At 40.0% G+C, this 22644-nt stretch overlaps 1 protein-coding gene across 2 annotated transcripts; it reads right to left on the bottom strand.

Moving 5' to 3' along the window:
* Positions 1 to 1989: 1989 nt before the first annotated feature.
* Positions 1990 to 20992, bottom strand: kcnk10b (potassium channel, subfamily K, member 10b). 2 transcript variants are annotated; one of them, XM_035390664.1, is made up of 8 exons: positions 20737 to 20991; positions 20038 to 20104; positions 16200 to 16600; positions 8346 to 8463; positions 6940 to 7100; positions 5727 to 5919; positions 4992 to 5134; positions 1990 to 4509 (listed from the first exon to the last, which is right to left on the bottom strand). In XM_035390664.1, the coding sequence occupies exons 2-8, from the start codon at positions 20090 to 20092 to the stop codon at positions 3853 to 3855; spliced, it is 1728 nt and encodes a 575-aa protein (XP_035246555.1). In that variant the 5' UTR covers positions 20093 to 20104; positions 20737 to 20991; the 3' UTR covers positions 1990 to 3852. The 2 variants fall into 2 exon arrangements, with proteins under 2 accessions (XP_035246555.1, XP_035246566.1); XM_035390675.1 differs by having other exon boundaries at positions 5727 to 5916; positions 20038 to 20992.
* Positions 20993 to 22644: the final 1652 nt, after the last annotated feature.

Below are 22644 nucleotides of genomic sequence, written 5' to 3'. Positions count from 1 at the left end.
GGAGGTCATATTAACCTTGGAGGAGCATTTACTCCATAGGGTGCAATTCATTGCTTTTTTTTTTCTTCCGTGGTACTTTGTCCATAATTCAATTACACAAGTGCACGTGCCCTATGTCAAGCTTTCCTCCGTCCTCAACAGCTCCGGAGCTTATCTTTGATTCAATTCATTACCGATTTCTGTGTCACCTTGGACTGCGTGGACATTTCATTTACCTGGATAATCTTTCCATTATCCTTTGCATTCTGTGCATATATTAGTCAGAAACCATGCCCATTATTTTTAGAATATGATTCTTTTTTTAAAATGTATGTATGCATGTGACAATTTAATTTTGATTTAACACACGTTCAAATTTCTCTATCAGTTCAGAACATTCAGTTGGGGGTAGTGGTAGAGAGCCAACAGCAATCAGAATGAAATAAGTTCTAGTCTGGCATCTTAGATGACACCAGGTGTGCAATGACCGATCAGGGAATATTAATAGGTTAATCAGGTACCAGTGACAAAATCTGCTGTATCAGTTCATTGTATGTTATTCATTTCCAAAATGCACTCACTATATTTAATGCAATGCTTGCACAAGTGATGTTCAATGAAAATCATAATGAAAATGATGGAATGATAGGTTTACCTTTTAAAGCATGTCAAGGAACAACTATTTATGAAGTACAACATTTTATATTAATATATCAGCACAATTACATGCCCTTTTTCTTCAGGTATTTTATTTTATTTTATTCATCTGCTGCTTTTATATTAGACCAGGTCCAAACCTGGTCCTGGAGAGCCACATGGTCTGGACATTTTCATTGGTGATCAGAGTTAACCATGCAATCTGCTTTAATTGATCAATTAAGTGATGGGTTCCAAGAACTGACATGCCTGGCAGCTCAGCAGGGTTCGTGACCCCTTAATTACACTACTGCCAAACCATGCAAAGCCCCACCAAATAGACAACAACTTTAAATAAGAGAACTGAGAGGGAAAACCAGTTCTCTAGTCTGAGGGAAAAAAATAGCCAATGGAAATTCAATGATAATCAACACTGAGGCAAAGATGTTTACAAAAAGCAGCTGAAGATTTAAAAAATGATATGTTAGGACTGGAGATCCATATTCAATTACTCTTCTTGTCCTGTGTGAGTTTGTTCGCTTACAGCAATGGCTGATATGGAAGAAATCTTCAAGTCATTGCTCAGAAATTACATATCTTGTACCTGAAGCTGTTTTTTGTCCTCGTGTTGGTTCAGTTCAACTCAATGTGAAACTGTTACCTTAGAAATATTATTTTATAATATCTGCCCCCAGGACTGCACTGTTTCAGCTCCATGCCCTTATTCTGCAGTAGGCACAGACACATTAGGGAAAAGATGTGCCCAATGTCTGGTGTTCTGCCGCAAATATTCATTTTATATCTGGATCAATATCTTTGCCTGAATAGACTCGTACAAAAGCTTAATATGGCCACAGAAATGAGTCAAATGCATCATTTTAATTCTATATTGGCTAAACAGCCTCACTGCAGTCATTTTGTAACTTGTGTGTTGTTAAAGGCAAATAAGTTTTTTTTTTCTTTCTAAATTTAAATAATGACTCACTGCGGAACTGAAGTACTGATGCAATTAAATCTGTCAGTGCAGTACGGTTTGTGAGAGAAACTGAAGTTACAATCATGACTACACTCCCCACTAATGGTAGAATCACACTGTGTGTGTATGTGTGTGTGTGTATGAGAGAAAGAGAGAGAGAGAGAGACGTTCTGAGGAATTTAAATATCTGCACTGCCCAATACAGACATAAAGGATATTTAAATGAAAGGATACTTTTTACCATCAGCAACTCAGTGGGTCACACATTTTCATTTCAGTTCGATTCATTTAGAAACCACAAAGAGAACTCATTTTCTATGCAATTATGTGTTATATAAAGCAATAAATCTATTTTTGAAATGCTTACCCCAAACTTAATGGAAGTAGCAACACATCTGCAGGCTTACAGGTCCATTTATTGTGACGGATGACTGTGGAGATGAGATCACTATACCATGCATGTACACAGCTGATAATGGTGCGTGTTACAAAAATTGGCTGGGAACACATCTGGCAGTATTTCTGTACATCAGCTCCTGTTTCCCTTCTACTGCATGCCTGATGATTTCCTGTGATGCATACTGTACAATCACTAATGTGGCGTTTATTAAGTAAGCAAACAAAACGACTTGGTAAAAGGAAATGCAAATAGATTTAAGGGTACAAAGCTATATTAAAAAAATGGCTAAATGAACTCTGATAGAGTGCATTTTACTCTGAAAGAGTGGATTGATCAGTCTTGGACACATATGAATAGTTTTAGTTAAATGAAAACTGAGAATTTGTCTGTGTTGAAGAAGTCAGCATCAAAAATATCATGAAGATATGCCATTTTGGTTTCATGTCATCGACACATAATGATACATAAACTATAGAACCCTTTGTGTCGCAAATTCCTCTTGGTTTGAATATAGCTGACTGTAAAACAAATGCCCACATTTGTGATGGAGGGTCAGAAAATTATTGCCCGGGTGCATTATGGGTAGTGAATGCTCACATACACTAATACACTCACACAAGACACTACCTACTCATTACATACTCAGTGCTCTCTAGCAAATCAAATCATTCATTACCCACCTATCCTGAGACATACCGTACACTGTCAGACAGTGTCATTCTGTGCAGGAACTTGCAATATAATTAAAAATTATATTCAAAGAAGCATTCTGACTGTTGATAGCAGTCTTTATCCAAAACCTCAAATATTACCATACCGACCCAGGGTACAGTCCAGGTCTCAGAAAAATAGTCATGTAAGATTATTATTTATGACTAAGGAAACATACCCGACTGAGCAGTCGCTGAACAGTACTGCGTTGAGATTTATATTCCATAACTTGTTCTTCCTGCTTTGACAAATGTTAAACATTTTACAATGCGTTTTACTATGGTAAGATGGAACCCACTCAGTTTTATATTTTTTTGTTTGTTTTTTTGTTTTGTTTTTGTTTGTTTTTTTGCAATATGGCTTATGCTCCATTCGTCCATATTCGGCCAAAGCAATCCATTTTTAAGTGAGAATGCAGCATCATTCAGACAAGTGTATATGAACAACAACCACCTGACAACGAGCCCTGAGATGTCACTTGCGAACATGAACCGAACAGCTTTGGAATATATTGATACAGCAATTTTTCTCAAAGACAATGCACAGTACAAGTATCGTAATTATTGTTGCTGTTGTTGTTTTCAGTTGAAGTTCTGAGTTTTCTCAGCATTGACTGTTTTCTTTACACAATCTAGACTACATGTGTGCAGCAATTTTTAAAAAGTCATTTTCCGTTTTCTTAAAAACATTAGGTTTCTGTGTTATTAAGTCAGAAGTTTTCTGCATTTTTTTTCTCATTTCACAATGACTCCATGTTACAGACATCATGTTAAAGGATCAACATTGACTTGATAGTAAGAAAGAAAATCCTTTCTGAAGGTTGAGTAAATGTGCAATCTTCAGCTTCATTCTGCCAATATACATGGCTGTTCTACAGTCCTACACATTCTCAACCTCTTAAAAATCATCTCTCATTACAGTAGTATCGTAGTCATCTGACATTTTGGCAGAGTATAGCGTAACTTCCAATTTGGGTAATGCAACCTTTTTCAGAAGGTTTTTGGCAGACGGAATTTCATTTAGAAGGGCACAGTGAGTAGTTAATGAGCAGACTGCAGACCATGATCTGTCCCACATTTAAGCATACAAAACAGAAAGGCACATTTTGAGACTTTAAAAAAAAAACCTTTCAACAGGTCATATGCCCAGCCTAAGGGCTCATCTGGGTCTGCTCTTGTTGTTCTTCAAGTGCTTTTTCATCCTCGTCCTCTTTGGTTTCAAATGGAATGAACCCGTTCATTAGCCTGGAGCTCTCGGGACACTGGGCTAAATTTGTCAAACTGGTGTTGCACTCTTTCTCTTCCCCTTCCTCCTCCTCTTCCTCCTCTCCTTCCTCCTCCTTCTTCTCCTCCTCCATGGTGTTGCAGCTGCAGGTGTCGTACATCTTGCGGATGTCCTCCGGGATGTTCTTCTTCAGCTCCTTGGTCCTGCCGCGCTTGGCCAGCTTGGTGAGCGAGCCGAAGCGGTTGAAGATGTTGTCCTCGGAGGAGGAGGAGGCCTGCTCCCGCTTCTCGCGCTGCTCCACCTTCAGCCGCAGGTTGTTCAGCTTGGAGTCGATGCTCTCCTGCGAGGTGGTCTTGAAGCGGCCGGTGTCCAGGCTGGAGAAGACAGCCCTCTTCTCCGGGGAGAGCATGTCCAGGGAGTGTGCCCGCTGGTCCAAGCCCAGCTGCCGCCGCTCCATGCTCCTGATTGTGGCCGCGCGCTGCAGCTTGTCGTGGATCTCCACGCTGAGCCTCCTCCGGGTCTCCCGGAACTCCGCCCGAACGTTGGCCTTCCACTCAGCGGCGTGGGCCTTGATCTCCCCGACCTGAACAACAGGACACGTCACAAGAGACAAAGGTGTATTAGCACTTTTGATATGACATACGCAACACAGAACTGTTTGAGTGCATGCTTGTATAAAGTACGCATAACAGAAGCGGTAAAGGCTATTTTACACAATAGGATAGACTGGCAGACTCTACAGCCAACTCTTATAGAGCTGAAGGACCATACTGTGTTACCATAGGAAAGAAATCTTAAGAACTACACAGACTACCTTTAAAGTACGTTTTTTTGGGAATGTTTTTTTCAAAATCCCAAGTCAGTGTTGTAGCACTCCATTGTTTTCAATTACCAGTAGTGATTGTTCAGTTACGAACATACATACGTAAATATTTTTTTACATATCTCACACCTTAAAGGGTTAAACGTTTCCTGGGCTGTTTTAGGTGTGAGAATTCAGAAAGAGGACATTAACTGTAGTTTTGAAGCCGTTACTACAAATGAGCTTTAAATAGTGCTTCCTACCTCCTCTTTTGTTTTCTTGGAAAGAACTCTCAGCCAGTCTCCGATCATGCTGAGCACAGCGGCGAAATAAGCGAGGCCCACCAAAATCCAAAACCAGACCAGCGGCTTGTACCATTCCCCATATTCTTTTTTCTGATCTCCACCTGAAAGCAAAAACATACAGTATCTGGCACTGCCTGAATTTCCCATTAGCTTGAAACTTTTAAAATATTCATTGCAAGCTGCATCTTTACATTGACCATAGTACTTCTGTGCATTCGATGTTGAAGGCAGTGCTTGAAACGCTTCCATCAGAAACAATGGGGATGTTTGAGAGGCATTAAAAAAGAATCATGACCAAGATGGAGGCACTGGCAACAAGCTAAATCCCAAATCAATGCAGGTTCCTGCGACAAATGCAGTAAAGAGCTTATTTAATTTCACATTTGCAGCACTTAACTTCAGAAGCAACACTACTCCAGCTGTTATTCACTCAATATAAATTACATTTTATTCTTGATACATTTCTTCCCTCTATTCACACTAATAAGTGTAGACAGATTGTGGATATGTAGGAGGCCCTGCTAGTCGGTGATCAGACGTCAAGTTGGAAAGGAAGCTTAGCTTGATGTGGTTTCAGGCAAGAGCAAGTGAACAAAAAGGGGCTGTCCTTCCAAACCCCTATCCCAGTCCCCCGGCAGTGCACTGTAGTGTAACATCATAGCATATATACACATATAAATCTAAAATCCTCACCTGCAACATAGTCTCCAATGCCAATAGTCGTGAGGGTAATGACCACAAAGTAGATAGCTTCGAGGGCTGTCCAGCCCTCAATGCCCTTGAAGATGAAGGCGGGGATGGTGACAAAGACTATGCACCCGGCCAAGATGAAGAGAATGGTGGAAATCACCCGGATCTTTGTCTGGCTGACTTGCCTATGTTTCTGCTGGAAAAGCGGAGGACAAATCGAGACACATTCAGTTAAATTAGTTTCAGTGGTCTGTATGTTAAGCTTGCCAAGTTTTGTCGTGGCCAAGCAAAGCTGAACAAGGGACCAGCATGGCAGAGACTCAACATCCATTCATCATCTGTTCATCAGTGTGCTGTGATAAATGATCAATATCAATCTAAAATAATTGAGGGGACCTGAACATAATTTGCATGCCTTGTTATATAAACTGTCATCTCAAGGTACTGTATGTTTAAGAGCTGAATGCTTAGAAGCCATTATGGATGCTCATGTAACCATGTATCAGTTTCCCTACAGCCTGGCATTGCAATGACTTGTTCAAGGACTCTCAGGCAGTGCGTGTCCTATTCCCTATAAAAAAAATATACAGGGCTACATCAGAATCTATGCAAGCCTGAGAGTAAGGCTCTACACTCTCCATTCACCAATAAATACAGCAAATACCTAAATGACACTTTACACCCAATGAGAAAAACATGCTTTAAGACTGATGGCTGATGCATTATTATTTCACAGAAAATCCCATTAAAATAAATAAAATACAGAATGAAATTCACATTGCATGCTTGAGATGCTTTGGTTTCATATGTCAAATCAGATTCAAACCTGATAACATTACTTGAATCGATGCTATTCTGTGCAAAGAACGGTTATTAAGTCACTCAGGCTATTCCACAGCCACTGTAGCCTCAAAGGCTGTCCATTCAGTTAATTTAATCACAAATCAAAGCCTAAAATGGGTGTCTGCTATTACGTAACATAATATGAGCCAGTGCATTCTAAATATGCTACAATATAGCATAGAGATGAGTGATACATATTTAAATATGCGAAGGTTTTTAATACTCCATGTACTGTTCCTCATTTTCTGCTGGGTTCCTTCCAGAATGACTGGCAACGAAATAATTCTGAAACCTCAGCTTGAATCCCACTGTGTGCCCAGGCTTCTGGGACCCAGAAGAACCCAGGATGTGCTTTGGAATGGTTCTGACTCACCCGAAACATCTTCTCCACCTTTGCAATGCTCTTTACGAAAATGGTTCCAAGCTGATCACCGACGCCAGCCAAGAGAAAGCCGAAGAGAGGAATGCCGAATATGGCATACAGGATGCAGAAGATCTTTCCTCCCTCAGTGCTGGGGGCAATGTTTCCATACCCTGTAGGAGGAGTCAAGATGTCACGGTGAGATGCAGTCTTTTTATCTTCCAGCATCTGAAAGACCTACATCTGCCTACTGATCCACATCCACAAGACAACTCATTGGGTGATTTTGCTTGTAAGTCAGATAAAGGGATAGAAATAATGGGAGAAGACGACCATACTGCCTTTCAAGAACATGACATAAATGAAGGCCCACATAATAACAAGAGGGGAAGACCGGTGAGATTAGTTGTATCACTAAGGTATATGAATCAGGGCCCATGATGACAGGCTGGTCTGATTTGCTGAGTGAACAGATACAGTGGCCATTCATCTTATCTCCTAGAACCCTACTCTGATGCATGGTTTCCTCACCTCATTTCCATATCATAGTTCTCTTCCTCCTTCCTCCTGTATCTGGTTGATCTCCAGCCAATGGAATGACCCTTTACTCTATTATTTAGGTTATTTTAAGCAAAGCCTGAGGCTCTGCTGAACCTGTTTTGGTTTGTAAATTATTAATCATGTTCATACATTTTCTGAAGTGTGCTAAACTGCATGAAGTACTGAAAACTACCTGCTTGTTAATATTAAAACAGACTAAATATATATTTTAGGGATTGCTTCTGGACAGAGATCTTTAAATGAGCAAATCTCTATGAAAATACAAACTAAAGTGTAAAATAACTACACTAATGCCCACATTAGTGAGTCATCTCAAGCTCATGGCGGAAAAGATTTCCTGCAAAAACTCTCTTATTTAGCAATACAAAAGTCATTTCAAGTTTTATCAGCAACTGGCTGCAACCACAACTTCTAGGTACTCATTAATGTCTGGGCATATTGCTTTCGCTCTGTATTTTAAATGAGGATTCCGTTCAGCTGAAGCTTTTTCTTCAGCTGGTCTTTGGAAGAACCCTCTCTTTCAAGCCATAGCAGAGATTCTTTTTGGAGCCTGACAGCACAAGATTCTCTGAAATGAGCAACTGGATGAACAGATTCCATTAAAAGTCTATAAAGGTCATGAATCCATCATGCATCCAGGTTAAGGGTAAGGTCAGATATTGCTTCCCTCTTTGAAATCTCTTTATCTGCCATCTCACTGGCAGCTTAATTAAGCAACAGTATTCACTGGCAGAGTTTCAATCTGCAGAGTGTATTGCTTCACTCCATTTCACGTAACAGATGACAAGGGCATATGAATCAATCTTCCAGGGGCCCAGAAGAAGAAGAGGTTCTGGGAAGAGGCGTGTGGAGATTACCTATTGTGGTGATCACAGTGCCGGCAAAGAAAAAGGCACTTCCAAGGTCCCAGTAACTGGAGTTGTATGATGTCTGGTCGATGGGGCTTACCCCCGCACTGGCAGCATTCACAGCATGCTGGGAAAAATATGAGTCACACAGTTAATTTAGTCACATGCTCTGAAAGAGACATGCAGTGAATCCTCAATATTACAGCTTTTTATATAGATTTTTTACACTTTGCTAACCCACTGTTATGCAAAAATTAACAGAGCTTGAGGTGTCAACTTCCAAAGTTTATCTGAGGATTTGTAAATACAATATGAACCTGTTTTGAAAACTACACCACAAGGATTTAATCCCAACTAAGGTATAATTTAAGAACTAACCTCTGAATCTTACATAAAGTGCATGTTCAGACAGGTCAAAACTTTGCATGTGGCTATAATAACATACATGACAAAAAAAATTGTGTCAAATAGCCATAAAGCTTTCGCCAGTATTGTGCTCACTTGAAATGAGCGACTAACTTTAGCCTGATTCCGCCGTCCTGGAGGACAGGGCAGCTACGTGCATAATGCCCAAAGAGGACAGTGCTCAGCTGGGTCATCTGCGTGAGTGACACGCAATGGCTCCTCAGAGTGATGAGTCATCGCTATGGAAACACTGGGCGTGCACCACATCAGAGCCCCTATCCTGACGGGATATCCTGAGAGCAGATGGACGCTACGTGTGGGGAGCAGCGGGGTGGACTGCCAGCCAGTTCAGGTGTGAGAGTTATGTATCGATGGCCCAGCCTCCGGAGAGCTGAAGGTCAAACGTGCGTTCTGCAGGTTCTCAAGTTAGGACTGCTGCAGGAAACTTAGCTGTGGTCTGTACGAAAGCTTTTCTTTTCCAGCACTGTAAGCAAATGCCCTTTCATAACATTTTGGCTGGTGTAGCTGCACATTCGTTCTTAAATGTCTCAGGCATTCAAAAACACATGAAAGTTCAATATCAATAATGATAAACATAAATCATTCCGCAGAATGCCATCCTGTAATTCACACAGCATTTGTATTATTTTTTATCTTGTAGATGATTACGAAATGCTTCACCTAATACTAAAATGAACACTCATTTCCAAGTATACCCATTCCCACATCTTGAGATGTGAATTCTTGTAGGGTTCCCAAGACAATTTTGGCGAAGTTTGGCGATGAAAGCCAATTCCACATTTTCTCTGCTGTGTTTTCAGTACTGAATTGATGTCCACCAAAGTCATTCCATGCCAACATCTCACCTCAACGTGTCATGTCTTGTCAGGTGCATCAAGTCAGACTTACGAAATATACATTCACCCTTCCACGGAGTAAGAAATATGAGCTACTGTAAACCACCACTAAATCAAGGATAACAACGAACAACTGTCTGTACAGGAGGTGGCAAGTCAACCAACATATGCCCTTTCATTTACAAATAAATGAGAATAAGCCTTTTTCATTGCAAACAATATTTTCCATGGATTTGGCAGACTGTGAAATTGATAAGAAGATAAAAAGAAAATTTCCACTATCTTTGAGTTTAAGACTTAGAAAAGATTGACTGAATCAAGGTCTTAGTGTCAGAGGAGTAAAATAAATTTTCCCACATACAACTGTGACTGTAAAGAGGGTCATTTCTGTTCATGTTGCAGTGATCTCACCCCCTGGAACGAGAATGAGTCATTATACTAATTGACCGATTCCTTGCAGTTGCGCCAGAGATCTTTGGCAGAAGAGAAGAGCAGAATATTCTTAACAGACACAATAACATTTACAAATAACAGGTGTTCCAAAAGTCAGCCATTACATTTCTCTGGTAAGGGCTAAACCACACGAATGCACACAATATTCACAAATACCAATTCAAAATATGGTACTGCACCCTGCAAATGATTTATCATTTTGGTACTGCATCTGTACAGCATATCTTTGGCAAAGGAGAAGCCATGCAGACTTCAGGAACACAAGATCAAGACAGCAAAAGCTACCAGGAAACTTGTACCCACCTGCTTTAGCATCGAATGAAAGAGCGACCCTAAAGCAACCTTATTAAAGACTGACTCTCCATAAGACCTGCACCTGCAGCTAGTGTCTCTGCATGCTGGTCCTGCACATGATACATGACTCAGATGATAACAGCCACATTGCACCTCACACCTTTGGCCACAGAGCTAAAACTAAGTAATAAATCTAACTGACGCCTACTTAGCTAAAGAAGCAAACCAGCACATGGAATCTCCCACTGGCCATATTTCTTAGATGAAGTCTTCTACAGACAGCTTAGAGCTATGCACTCTGGAGTTTTACAGACTGAAGCTTTGTAATTCAGATGATCTGTTCAACCACTTTCAGGTGCTGCAAGAATAGGGAAATTGCTTTATAATGTTTGATCCACTTCACATTTGTTTGGGTTTCTTTATTGCGCTGAGATCAAGGTGAAGCAATATTTTTTAAAAATCTGAGTGCCTTAAAGGATGATTGGTGCCTGGAAAGGATGGCTCCTGAAAAAAGGCTTGAAAAACACAATTCTAACCCATTTGATCAAACCGCAGATTGCAAGCACCAATTTTTCTTCCTATAGCCTGCCCTGCTTTGTGCCATAATGAAGTTAGTGAAGCATTTACTCCAACTCATAGAAATGCATTGTGGGTAAAGTATGAGGTGCAATTCATCAGTTCCTGAATCCTTGACCAAATGCAATTAGCATGCTAATGAGCTCTTACTATTTCATTTGTGTCTTTATTCCTGTTTATACAAAATGCATATTAGTTAATTCTCTCAAAGGTTAAGACCCACCTTTAAAGTATAAAAATTTTGCTTATGACCTGTGAAAGGTTAACAATATAAACCAAATGGTGTATTTTACACAAATTGAGGAAACACCCATTTTTATTTGATCTGTTAAAATAAAGCATTGCATATATCATTGTAATTGAAAATAAAACAACATCTTGAGCAAAAGTGGATCAAAGGATGACAAAAATAATGGCGGGCTAGAAGTTGTCTGCAAGATCCTTATTTCAGGAGTAGGTCATCTCTCCCTGTGTGCTTGCTTAAAAACGCCAACTGAAGTCTGCTGAACTGCCATCTCATTTCAAAGAAAATTATGAAAAGCAGCCTCACATAAAGTAGGCACCAAAAAGAACAATCATCGACGAGAAGAAATGTGAGTGACTTCAAAGTGCACATCCATCCTCCATAACAGCGAGTCACCACACTGCTGCCAAGACAGTGTAATGAGGATGAACACCCTGGTGAGATGGCAAGGAGCAGGAAGTGTGCCTAAATCACTCACTCCCAAACACTGGCATAGGCATCCCAGGAGCCTGCCCAATGTTTACAAGCACCCGGAGTCTCTGTGTGACAAGCTCATCATGCGCAGCAAGACTGTGAGATGGCACAGAATCATTATGACACAGCACTTTAAGAAACTACCAAAAATAAAATTTCAGTTTTCTTCTATGTGATGGAATGTTTGTTTCTAGCGCATTCTCTAGAAACCACAGACGCTGGTGGTGGATTACGGATTCTCCTTCTCTTTTCATTATGTTATTTTTGCACTGCCCCTGGTATTGATGCAACATGATCAATGTGACACTGAAATGAACTGAAGTTGATTTGTGAGTGGTTATACGAAGAGTGGTTATATGAATTTGTTATTATCCTCAGCCATGTCAACAACTGTAATACAAGTTTTGCCATGGTTGTTGACATGGTAGTCATGGTAGTCCCTCAAGCCATGCCCCACCCCCCCCCCCGAGATCACACACAATAAAATGTCCATTGTTAAATCAATTCTAACATAGTGCATATGGACTGGCACTGGCCCAGAGTGGGACCATCACATATACTCCGTTAATTTTACTGTAAAGGGCCACAGTACTTAATAAAGGTCAATTCCAAAGGGGAAAAATTTCAGTGACTAAATAATGACCCAGGGTCTAAAAACAATCCTAAACATTTTATTTCAGCATGTATCACAGGACATATACAAGCAAAATGCAGCTTCCCGCATTTATTTCTGATGAATGTAAAGTTCCCTATAATGATAAAAATGACATGAGCATCCATCCGAGATGGGAAAATTCCCAGTGCTAATAGGAAAGCTGTGTGGGAAATGAAGACATGCTGTGAAATTTCACTGCTTTGATAGAGTGCTGAATGAACGTGGCTCCCTGGGAACTGGTTAAAAACAGTACACGTCAAATACCAGTGAGCTGCATCTCATTTTAGGGCTTTCTTATGTGCACTGGGGAAAGGCCTAGTGCCTTAATATTGAATGAAATATTAAAACAGATGACACACAATGATTGAAAATTAATGGTGGCTCCTTGTTTCCACGGCTACAGTTAATTAAGAGTGCCAACATCAGCTAATATTATTATTGAATATTAAATCATCAGTATTGAAATTTTTATTTTGTTGATCTTTCAGAATAAACATTCTGGAATGTTGAAACTTTATTTCAATATTAAAATCCAGATCTCCCAAAGCTAAAGTGGAATGAGTGAATTCATTGTTCTGCCATTCTTTCAATGCAACCATATGACTGAGATGCACGCATTTAACACATTAGTTCAAATCATCTGTTTTTACAGCTCACATTTCTAGTTATGTTCATCTGGTGATACAAATATTTTAAAAATATCCTAATTGAATTAATTTTGAGTAAAATTCATTTTAGACTTCTTTTTCTTGTTTTAATCAAAAGAGACACTACAAAACACTACAGGATCACAGCCAAAAGAAAGACAGCTTCATATTTTCCAAATCACTTGATTGCAGTGGCCATTCTAATAAAGTCCAGCTGCTTCCTGGATGTCAGATCCCTGTGCACTCATATTTATGGTTTCTTGGCATCAGCATCTTTATACCATCTTTTTTTTTCTTTTTTTATTTCAGGACATAACTTCATGTCAGTCATGTTTTTTTTATTTTTATTTAACCTTTATTTACCCAGGGTAGGTTCGCTGAGCATGGATGCTCTTTTGCAGGAACGCCCTGCAAAAAATGTCAGTCATGTCACTACGGCCTGCTGTATTGTGACAACGGTGAAAACATTTGAGTAGTGGCCTGTCATTATACTTAACCATGCAGTGTAAGTCAGGTCAAAAACCACTGTTTAAGAAAGATTGTCAACACAAGAAGATATCTTTGATATTTGATATATAGATCTGTTCCTTTGTCACTGTTAATTCGCCAGTACTGGTCTGAGGTCTGTCTATTTGTCTCTGTTAATACTACAGTACTGGTCACAGGTCTGTTTTTCTGTAAATACTGTACCGCTAGGTGGTGTCAGGTCTATCAATTTCTGTCAGTAAATATCTCAGTATCGGTCTCAGGTTTGTCAATTTCCATCAACAAACAATACAATGGTGACCTCAGGTCAGTTAATTTATCAGTGTAAATACTGATATAGGGGTCTCTGATCCAGATTGCGTGATTCTGCAGCTCACAACAATGGCACATCCATTTTCCTATCCTTCTCATGTTCCACCATGCAGAGAAGGCTAGCACCACACTGGAAAGCACTGAGCTACCCACACCATGTGCCACATTATAAGGATCTGCATCACTCTTGAAAGTAATAAAATAAAGCTGTTTTAGTAATCCTATTTCTACCTCTGAGTCTGCATATGGAGGCAGTGTCTGATCTTTCGTGCAGATTAAAATGTCTTCACGAAAATGTCCCTATTTAAAAACGCATTTGCAAAATGTGATTTTCGAGCCCGTCACAGTGAGTGTGAAATGACTGTAAATCATACATACCACAATATCAGCATTTTAAATCAGATTCCCTGACAAAGCACATTCTCCATCTTTGCTATTTTTCCCACTGAGGTTTCCAAAGCAAAGTGCTATATTTTAATGACACCATCTGTATTTCATTTTTTTCAGCCACCAAGGAAACAACCTTGCCTTTTTGTTTACTTACCAAACCGCTCATTTTAATATGTGGTCTCCGGGCGTCTGAACTGAATTCTGCATGGCTGGCCGCTATTGTTAAATAAAATTGTCCTGTTTTACTACATTAAAGACCCAAGGGACCTCCCTGTTCGGCTCACTATCTGCACGGTTTCACGATTCCAGATCAGTTTCTGGCGGGCATGAAATCTCAGGTGTTGCTCAGTTTCTTTATGAGGAGCCAAGAAAGGTGCACCTATTAAAAAAGCACAAGGCTTGCAGAAAAGAGAACGCAGAGCAGCAGAGGTAAAATAAAACCCGGTTATGAGCTTTCTATCACCAGAGAACAGGCTGCTTTAATTAGCTAGCCTACACTTGCAACCAGCGATTCTTAGTTATGCTGTCTGTGCCATAAGGGCATTACTGACCTCTCTCAAAACGCTCAGGGCTATGGGACCTATGAGGTTAGCAGTGATGTGGGATCATTGGGGGGTAGGGGATAGTGGGGTGGTATAAAGTTCACAAAATTTAACCGTGCCAAATTCTCCATAGTGTGCCAACAATAAAAGTAATGATAAAGGTAATTTCTCCAGTGTTGGCATTATAGCAGTCTGCTATTTGGGCAACACTGTTTAGCAATTAGTCGCTACTTATATTGCAAACTGTACATGATGTAATAGACATCTTCCACAGTCAATCATACACTTATATCCAAAGTGTCGCTGTCCATTGAGATGAGAATGCCTGCCAATTTCAGGGCAAGCATTAAGGATATGTCATAAGGACATTAAACCCTTAATATACTGTGGAAATTTTGGCTATCAACATTCGTAAGTCTTACTGCAATAAATGCCAAGAACTACCACAATAATATCATAAACTCTCCATCATTCCCACATACATCTTAGGGTGCCTGAAAAGTGTGTTATACTCCACAGGTACCGCTGATAAGCCAGCCTCCAGCTCACTCTGTATTCTTCTGAAATACAGTCCCTGCTGTCTGGCATTTTTCTTCAGTGCTTCACTTCACAATTTACTGCTTCTTATCCTTCTTCTGTAATACTCAGACCATTTCTAAAGGCTCCAGACAGTGCAAGCCTTCCATGTGCAAGACGACCTCTTCTATGCTCATAGTTGCTGACAAGACAAAATCAAATTACATGCCAGCTCCACCATATCATATAATATCACAAATAACGTGGGATTTATTGTCATATGTGAGGCACATTCCTGCAGGATACATCTTGCCGTTGGAAAAGCCTTTTAATGTGTTAGAGGCCAGTCTGTCTGCACATGGCATTTACTTATCAATTAGTACATTCTGTTGACCTGGGGACAGCTGGTGGGATGGCTTTGATAGACAGGTCATTTGCAGGGAGTCTTAAACCAATGCCCCATGACTCCTGGATACAACTGATAACTCCTTACAGCTAATTAGCCTTTCAGGCACCCAAGGGTGACAATCTTTCTATATTTATCGTCCTTATGTTTACGGTTTTACAGATATGCTTATTTAAGTATAAAGGCATACTATGCCGGATTTTTAGCCTTGCTTTGTTCCTGTGTTTAAAATCAAAGATGTCTCCTCCTCTATTCTCAACTCTACCCAATCACCTCCATTTTTACATTTTATATACGTGTTTATATCGTTTTTTTAATATCTCAGTTTTGAGACAACTGTCATCATTGAGGAAAAGCAATTCCAAGTTTAACTTTTTTTGTATAAGCCCTGTCAGCTTCTAATTTTCACTTCACTGTACTTGTTCTACTTCATCACCACCACAGAACAAATGCCCTACTGAAATTTATTCCACCCCACAGACTCCCTAGCCACACCCTAGTCCCTCGACTTCCAATGTACTGAAACTGGTTTCCACCAAAAACCCTAATCCCTCTTGCCTGACAGAACCCTGGTCTCTGGCTCGTCTGTAGCCGATTTTAACTTACCTTTATGAGCTCATCCAGCTCAGCAGGGGTGACGCATGTGTGTGCGTGCAGGAAGACAGCCTTCTCTTGTGTAATGTTGTCCTTCCGTTTGCTCTCAAACGGCTGCTCCAGGGCCCGGAACACCAGGCCCCCGATGACCAGGTAGACCACCACCACCACGAAGACGGCCAGCACCGTTTTCCACTTCATGACGGTGTGGAGCGCGGAACTGGTGCTGTCCATGCTGGCCACCACCGTGGAGCGGGAAGACACGGAGAGCCTGGGGAGCGGGCAGTGGCCATTGGGCCTGGGTTCACAGCCCATGGGGTTCTGCATGGCGGCCACACTGGCCTGCACCAAGCTGGACTGGGCCACCCCAGGCTGAACCTTCTTTGGCGGAACCATGTTAATTTGAACCGCCACTGTAGAGAGGGAGGGAGACAACAGCAAGAACTTACTAATGGGCTGGACTGTACTGGTGGACGTGGCCTGTATTCACTCAACGTTTGTCCTTAATTTTGACTTTGAAGTAAATTCAAGCATAACATTTCTTTTTTTTTTATAAATACAAACTCAGTTTGGCTAAATAGTTTTAGTGATTTCTGAACTCACCAAACTGTAATTGTGAATAAAAACGGTAATGGTGGCTTTTAATTGTAAAAAGCCAGTGTTCAAAATGGTACCTTTCTGGATTAAACCTTCACAAGAGGAAACAGAAACAATGTGGAAATGATTTACGTAATGAGCTGTGCAAGGCAACGCTGAACTGAAGCACCACCAGAGACAGGAGAGGAAAGTTAATGCACTGAAGCTTAGAGGCTCAAGCCATAGAAATATCAGCATTGACAGGATGAAGTGAAGATGAAGCGATAATGCATGTCTGTCAAATTAATATGAGACAGTAGATCCTTTCTGGATCAGGCTAAAACACTAACAGTGCATTCTTGTAATGGCACACCATTTGTGCAAAACTGTAAGCAGAAGCCAAAGGACAAAAAAGAGATGGATCCCTGTAGGCAATGTAATGATGTGAACAATTACAGCTGTGTGCGGTAGCCTTGAAGCAGTGCCGCTATACATTTCCAACATGAATGTACAGCATTTTAGCATTTGGAGCTCCTGATTTGTCAGTTGAGAGACCCATCTTATATATCAGGTTTTCATTTCAGATCTAATACTATTGCGACTGAACCACGTGCACACTTCCAATTGTACTCAACCACATGTGAGTAACCACTTGACACATGGTACCACAGGAGAGCTGGCAGCAACAGTGGGCGAGGCATGTCACTTATGATAACTGGTAGCCTGTGAGCACACAGTAAACTATCCCATTAGGGACCATATGTACTCTGTAAGGGTTGAATAACACTGAACATTTTATAGCGCACCTGGCGCATAACTGGGAGGACCCTATGCAACAGTAGCCCTTGTCAAGATAAAAGAATCCCTACTTCTGGCAAGATTGATCCCATTGTGTACGACCACTGTGCTGTGTTGCATCACTTCTAACGCTTCACTGACTGAGAAACCCACACATACTCTCCATATGTCTCTTCTGAATACCCATACATAGAACATAGAGTACAGGCTATGATTATGTCATTTTTGCTTTATGTTTCCCAGTTTATAAAATATACATGCGTCTTTTAAACTATTCCTTAAAAATGCAAGGAAGCCTACAAACTGAAATGATGCAATCTATACCATTAATAATAATAATTATCAGACGTTTTTGATAATATTACCCCTTTAAGTTATCTTGTTTGAATAAATAAACAAAATCACAATAATGAAAAGTGTTTGCTGCAAGTCTGTAAGGGGTTTGCAGATGGACTGTGCCTGCAATGATGCATCCCATATGGTAAGGGTCACACAGAGAAGACAAATAATCCCTGACACAATAATGCTGTTTAACTTCACTCTGCTCCTCTGCAAAACAAAAATGCAACGCCAAAGGGAACTTGATAGCAGCATTCGCCAGGTTCATATGAAACCCAAAAAGTGATCATTTGTTGCCTCTGTTTTAGTTAGACGCCTGGGTGAGTATTTTTAGTTGATTGCCTGTCTTCATCGCCTGCTGCTGAGCACAGCAAGCCGATAGCTCCTGCCTTCTGGAACGCTCCCCTCATCAACTCTGACGCGTCTCACTCTGAATCACGTCCACCTTCACGTCCGTGACTCAAGGACAGCCGGGAATCCCTGCAGTCACCCACACGCTTACCGGAGCTACAGATCCGTATACGAGTAAACTGTATAAGGCATATCTGCATATGCATTGTGATTCAATTATTTATCTAATATAGTGCCCTTCAGAGCAATTGTAAATGCTTGAAAGAATATCCTGTAAGAAACACAAACAATACATTACAATGTATGTACAGGTTTGCTCATAAACCAAACCATTTCATGAACGGATTTGTACTGAAGGATTATTAATTAAAAGATCAATTCACAACTGTCACACTGTTAAGAATGTGCCTGGAAAATAATCCTTATCAGGTTGTCTGTTGTGCTGGATAAAATAATTCTACTAATTAAAAGCAGGATTATCTAACTCAAAATTCTAATATCCAGAATGCAATTCATTATTTAAAAATATGCAATGGTTTTGAATGATGACTGTGGTTTGTATTCAGTGTACCTATAAGACAAAAATTACTTATGTTTTACCAAATAAATAAATAAATAAATCATATTGATTTTTCACTTTAACAAAATTTGGTTTTGGTAGTGGGCACTGTTTTAATTTAAACTCATTTATCAAATTCCTAAATTGTCCTTACTGTCTGGTTAACAATAAGATAGATGCAGACCTAGGCTACTTACTCTTACAATTTACCCAAAGGCAACTATACAGTTAGGCAAGAAAGAACCTTTACCAATGACAGTAAAGGCCTATTCCACCAGGCATTTGATTTGCTCTGATGATCTAATGATATATTCAGTTTTGCTTTGACCACAAAAAAAGACATGCTAATTGATGCATACATACATTAAATAAGCTATCGTCCCTGAAACCATATCAACATGTAAGATACATCAGAGACACTTGGCTAAATCACCAAGTATTGCTAATATACTTTGTATTCTAGCTTTCATGTGATGGTGTGTTTGGAAGAGCTGCATGGCATGCACTACACATTGACTTCCAGTAGCTCTGCAGCTCATCAGAGTAGCACATCACCCCATACTTCATTATTCATCATTTCTTACAGCAGCGCAGAGACCTCCTAATGTGCCCAGCCAATGGGTATGTATACATGTATTGTGTATGTGTATAATAATAATAATAATAATAATAATAATAATAATAAATGCCAGCGCACTATTATTTCGTTTTCCGGTATGACCTCAGCCTACATTTGACCATGCCCACGACAGTATTAAGTAATTCCCCATGTTCTGATGGGCTGCCTGCAGGCATCTCCCAATCTGTCCCCTCCTTAATATTTCACATTTAGACTATAGCCTACAATACATCTGAGCAAGGCACCCACTGCCAAACTCGAATGTGCAAAAGGAAATATTCAGCAATGAGCTGAGAATAATCGAAAGTAATAAAGCTCCGAAAGGAACGGTAACTGATGAATCATGAGATACAGGACACATAGGCTACTTAAATTACTGTAGAAGTGCGCGCAGACTTTCATTCATTGATAGTCAGAATCAAATAATATTTTGAGACATTTTGTTTAGTATAAAATGTTTTTGATCGTCGTTTTCTAGCTGCCTATTACTGAAGTTTACATAAAGTAATATAAATAATAGAAAACACAGTAGCTATCATTAGTTTATATAAACATTATGTAAAGAAGGAAACAAACTTTTCATGAGGTCAAAATAATACTCTACTAACCTTGCTCTTGTTCCCAGTTCACTTGCTTTCGTGGGTTCTCTATTGGAAATTTCATCTCTTTTGTTCTCTTTCAATTAAAAGACAAAGAATAAAGAATATCTGTCCAACGTTGCATCAAAAACAGGTTAATATTTCTGTTCAGCCAGCGCCCTTGCTTTGAATCCACTCGTTTTCAACAGATACTGTACTACATAGGTGGAGAAACAATCGCAGAAACGCATCATCTTTATCTTCTTTTCTCTAGCAGTCATAGGGCGCGTGGTGCACGCCGGGGCAAATTGATCGTTTTGAGCTTTTCCCCTGCCGTGGTACCTTATAAGAACACCCAATTGGCTTCTCGCTGCAGCACATTTCACACGTCAGTTCGCCAGTAAACAAGGAAAGCGGACTCGATAATAAAAGAAAACAGAGATGATTAACTTCACGCCAGCTTCATCTATTGCTCAAAGGCAGCACTACGGTGAATCCATCTCAAAACAGCTGTTGGGAAGACTTCAATCGAGTCGTAGCACGACTGACTTGTCACTAAAGCTATAGTAGTCTCCACTCTGCTCAAGCCCTCTTGTCAAACCAAAAGCAAAATTTTGTAACAGATCTGTTACAAAATAAATGAGAGCCTCCGTCATAAGACCCATTAAATTATGGGCTACAATGTGCTCCCTAGTTTTCCATTATCTTCGTTTTCATATTACGACTTACTGGCTTTGATGTCGTCGTGTAGCCAACAAATAAGGCAGGAAACGCCTCCTCTACCGTCGTTGTTAGGTGGAGTTAGGCGCTGGAGACACGACCAAGAAGTGAGGCGAAGGCACGGGCACATGGTAACAGAGAGGGTCCCCGTGGCAATTAAAGTAATTTACCGTACCCGTTCTTTCTCCTGGAAACACACGCCATTACAGAATTTTAGCATGTAGGAGAAAGCATGAATAATTAATGAAGTAAAGGACCAGATTTCTGTCACACCAGGCATCTCTCACACGTTGCCAATATTCTATTGGCTGTGAGCACTAACCAAGAGGGTGTACACGTTTATTTAGGGTTTAAGGAAATAGTGATTAAATAAAACAATACTGTAAAAATGACATCATTTAACCGTACATAGGTTTATGCTGTCAATTGATAATGGAAACGGAAGCTATTTTTACCACAATATGGTGTGAACATCATGGTGAGTGCATAAAACCATATACTGATATTGTGTGTGTAATTGCTGCATGAATGTAGTATTGTCATTTGTTGTTGACAGAGTGCGCATCCTTTACCTACTCATGTTGCCCTTTATGTGTTCATACCCCTCCCTTCCCCTCCTCCCACATACACCTACTGCCTCCTGCATGTTCCCATCCCACCCACTCCCTCCAGACCCTGTCTATACTTCTTTTCCTGGACATGCATGTTTGGATTCTGGGAAACTAGTTTTGTGGCCCAAAACAAAAATAGAATACTATTTAGAGCCTTCCACTTGTGAAAACTCTGACCTGTCACAAATTTCCACTTCAGTGTCAATGTATGGACACATGGACCAGCCAGAGAATGTGATGTTGAAGATGTATGACCCCACTAACGTGATGAGATGCAAATATACAGTCAACAGATCTTAGGTAAACTAAAATAAACAGCTTAAAATGGCAGTTGACTCATTTAACAGATAATTTACATTTCATGTCAGAACCAAAAATCACATATTACTGTAGTATTACATTTTATTTAAATGTATTATATTTTATACAAATTTCATTTAAAAATCAAATGTTATCAAATGTATCAGGTTCACTGTTTATATTTTTATTTATTACAGAATTTAAATATTTGCCTTAACAGGGAAACAGCTTGTATAATTACACAAAGTAAATGATTGGAACTTTTGGAAATATTATGAAAAGGGGTGGAGTGACACCTAAACACAATTGCAATCTTACACAACACAAATGTGTTGTGTTTTTACTTTTTTTGTTGGTCTCTTTTCCCACTAAAAACAAGTTCTGTGCTATGTACATGATCCCATTTGTTCTCATTGTGGTTTAAGGCTTAAGTTTGAAATGTGAAGATTAATATGTTTATGTTGTGTATGTGTTATGAAGATTGTGTTTCCCCTTTTCCTTAAACCATTGAGACATCAGTGTATATTTCAAGGTGTCTTTGCAAATTTAAGATAAAAATGTGATATTTGTTCCAAATGATTGATATAGCCGCACAGATACAGGGTGTTCCCATTGTTTTTATATTTATTTTTTTGTCAATGACCAAGCCTTATTTCTTAGTATTTTCTTTTGAACACCTCCACTGTCTTTTCTGATGCTAGAAGCTGATCGGGAAAACTCCAACTGGGCTCACCAGGTGCCATGCCCAGCTAAATCACCAGTAAGTGACTAATTCTCAAGCCCTGAACTTGCCAGTGTGGACTACAGCCAAGAGTCCTGCAGGGTGAAGTGTAATTCGCCACACAGCAGGAGGGTAACCCCCACCCAAGGCCACATCTGGACGATCAGACATGTGCAGTCTGTCTCTCTGTCTGTCTGTGTCTGTCTGTTTGTGCAGATTATAGAATCTGTACTCGGCTGCTTACGTTTCAAAAGATGCATGTGCTTGACTGTGTCCTCTTAAATT

The sequence above is a fragment of the Anguilla anguilla genome, chromosome 1 (assembly GCF_013347855.1).
Source record: "Anguilla anguilla isolate fAngAng1 chromosome 1, fAngAng1.pri, whole genome shotgun sequence".
NCBI classification, from domain to species: domain Eukaryota; kingdom Metazoa; phylum Chordata; class Actinopteri; order Anguilliformes; family Anguillidae; genus Anguilla; species Anguilla anguilla.
The sequence above is the reverse complement of the archived record's forward strand: the minus strand, read 5'-3'. Positions and strand labels throughout refer to the sequence as shown.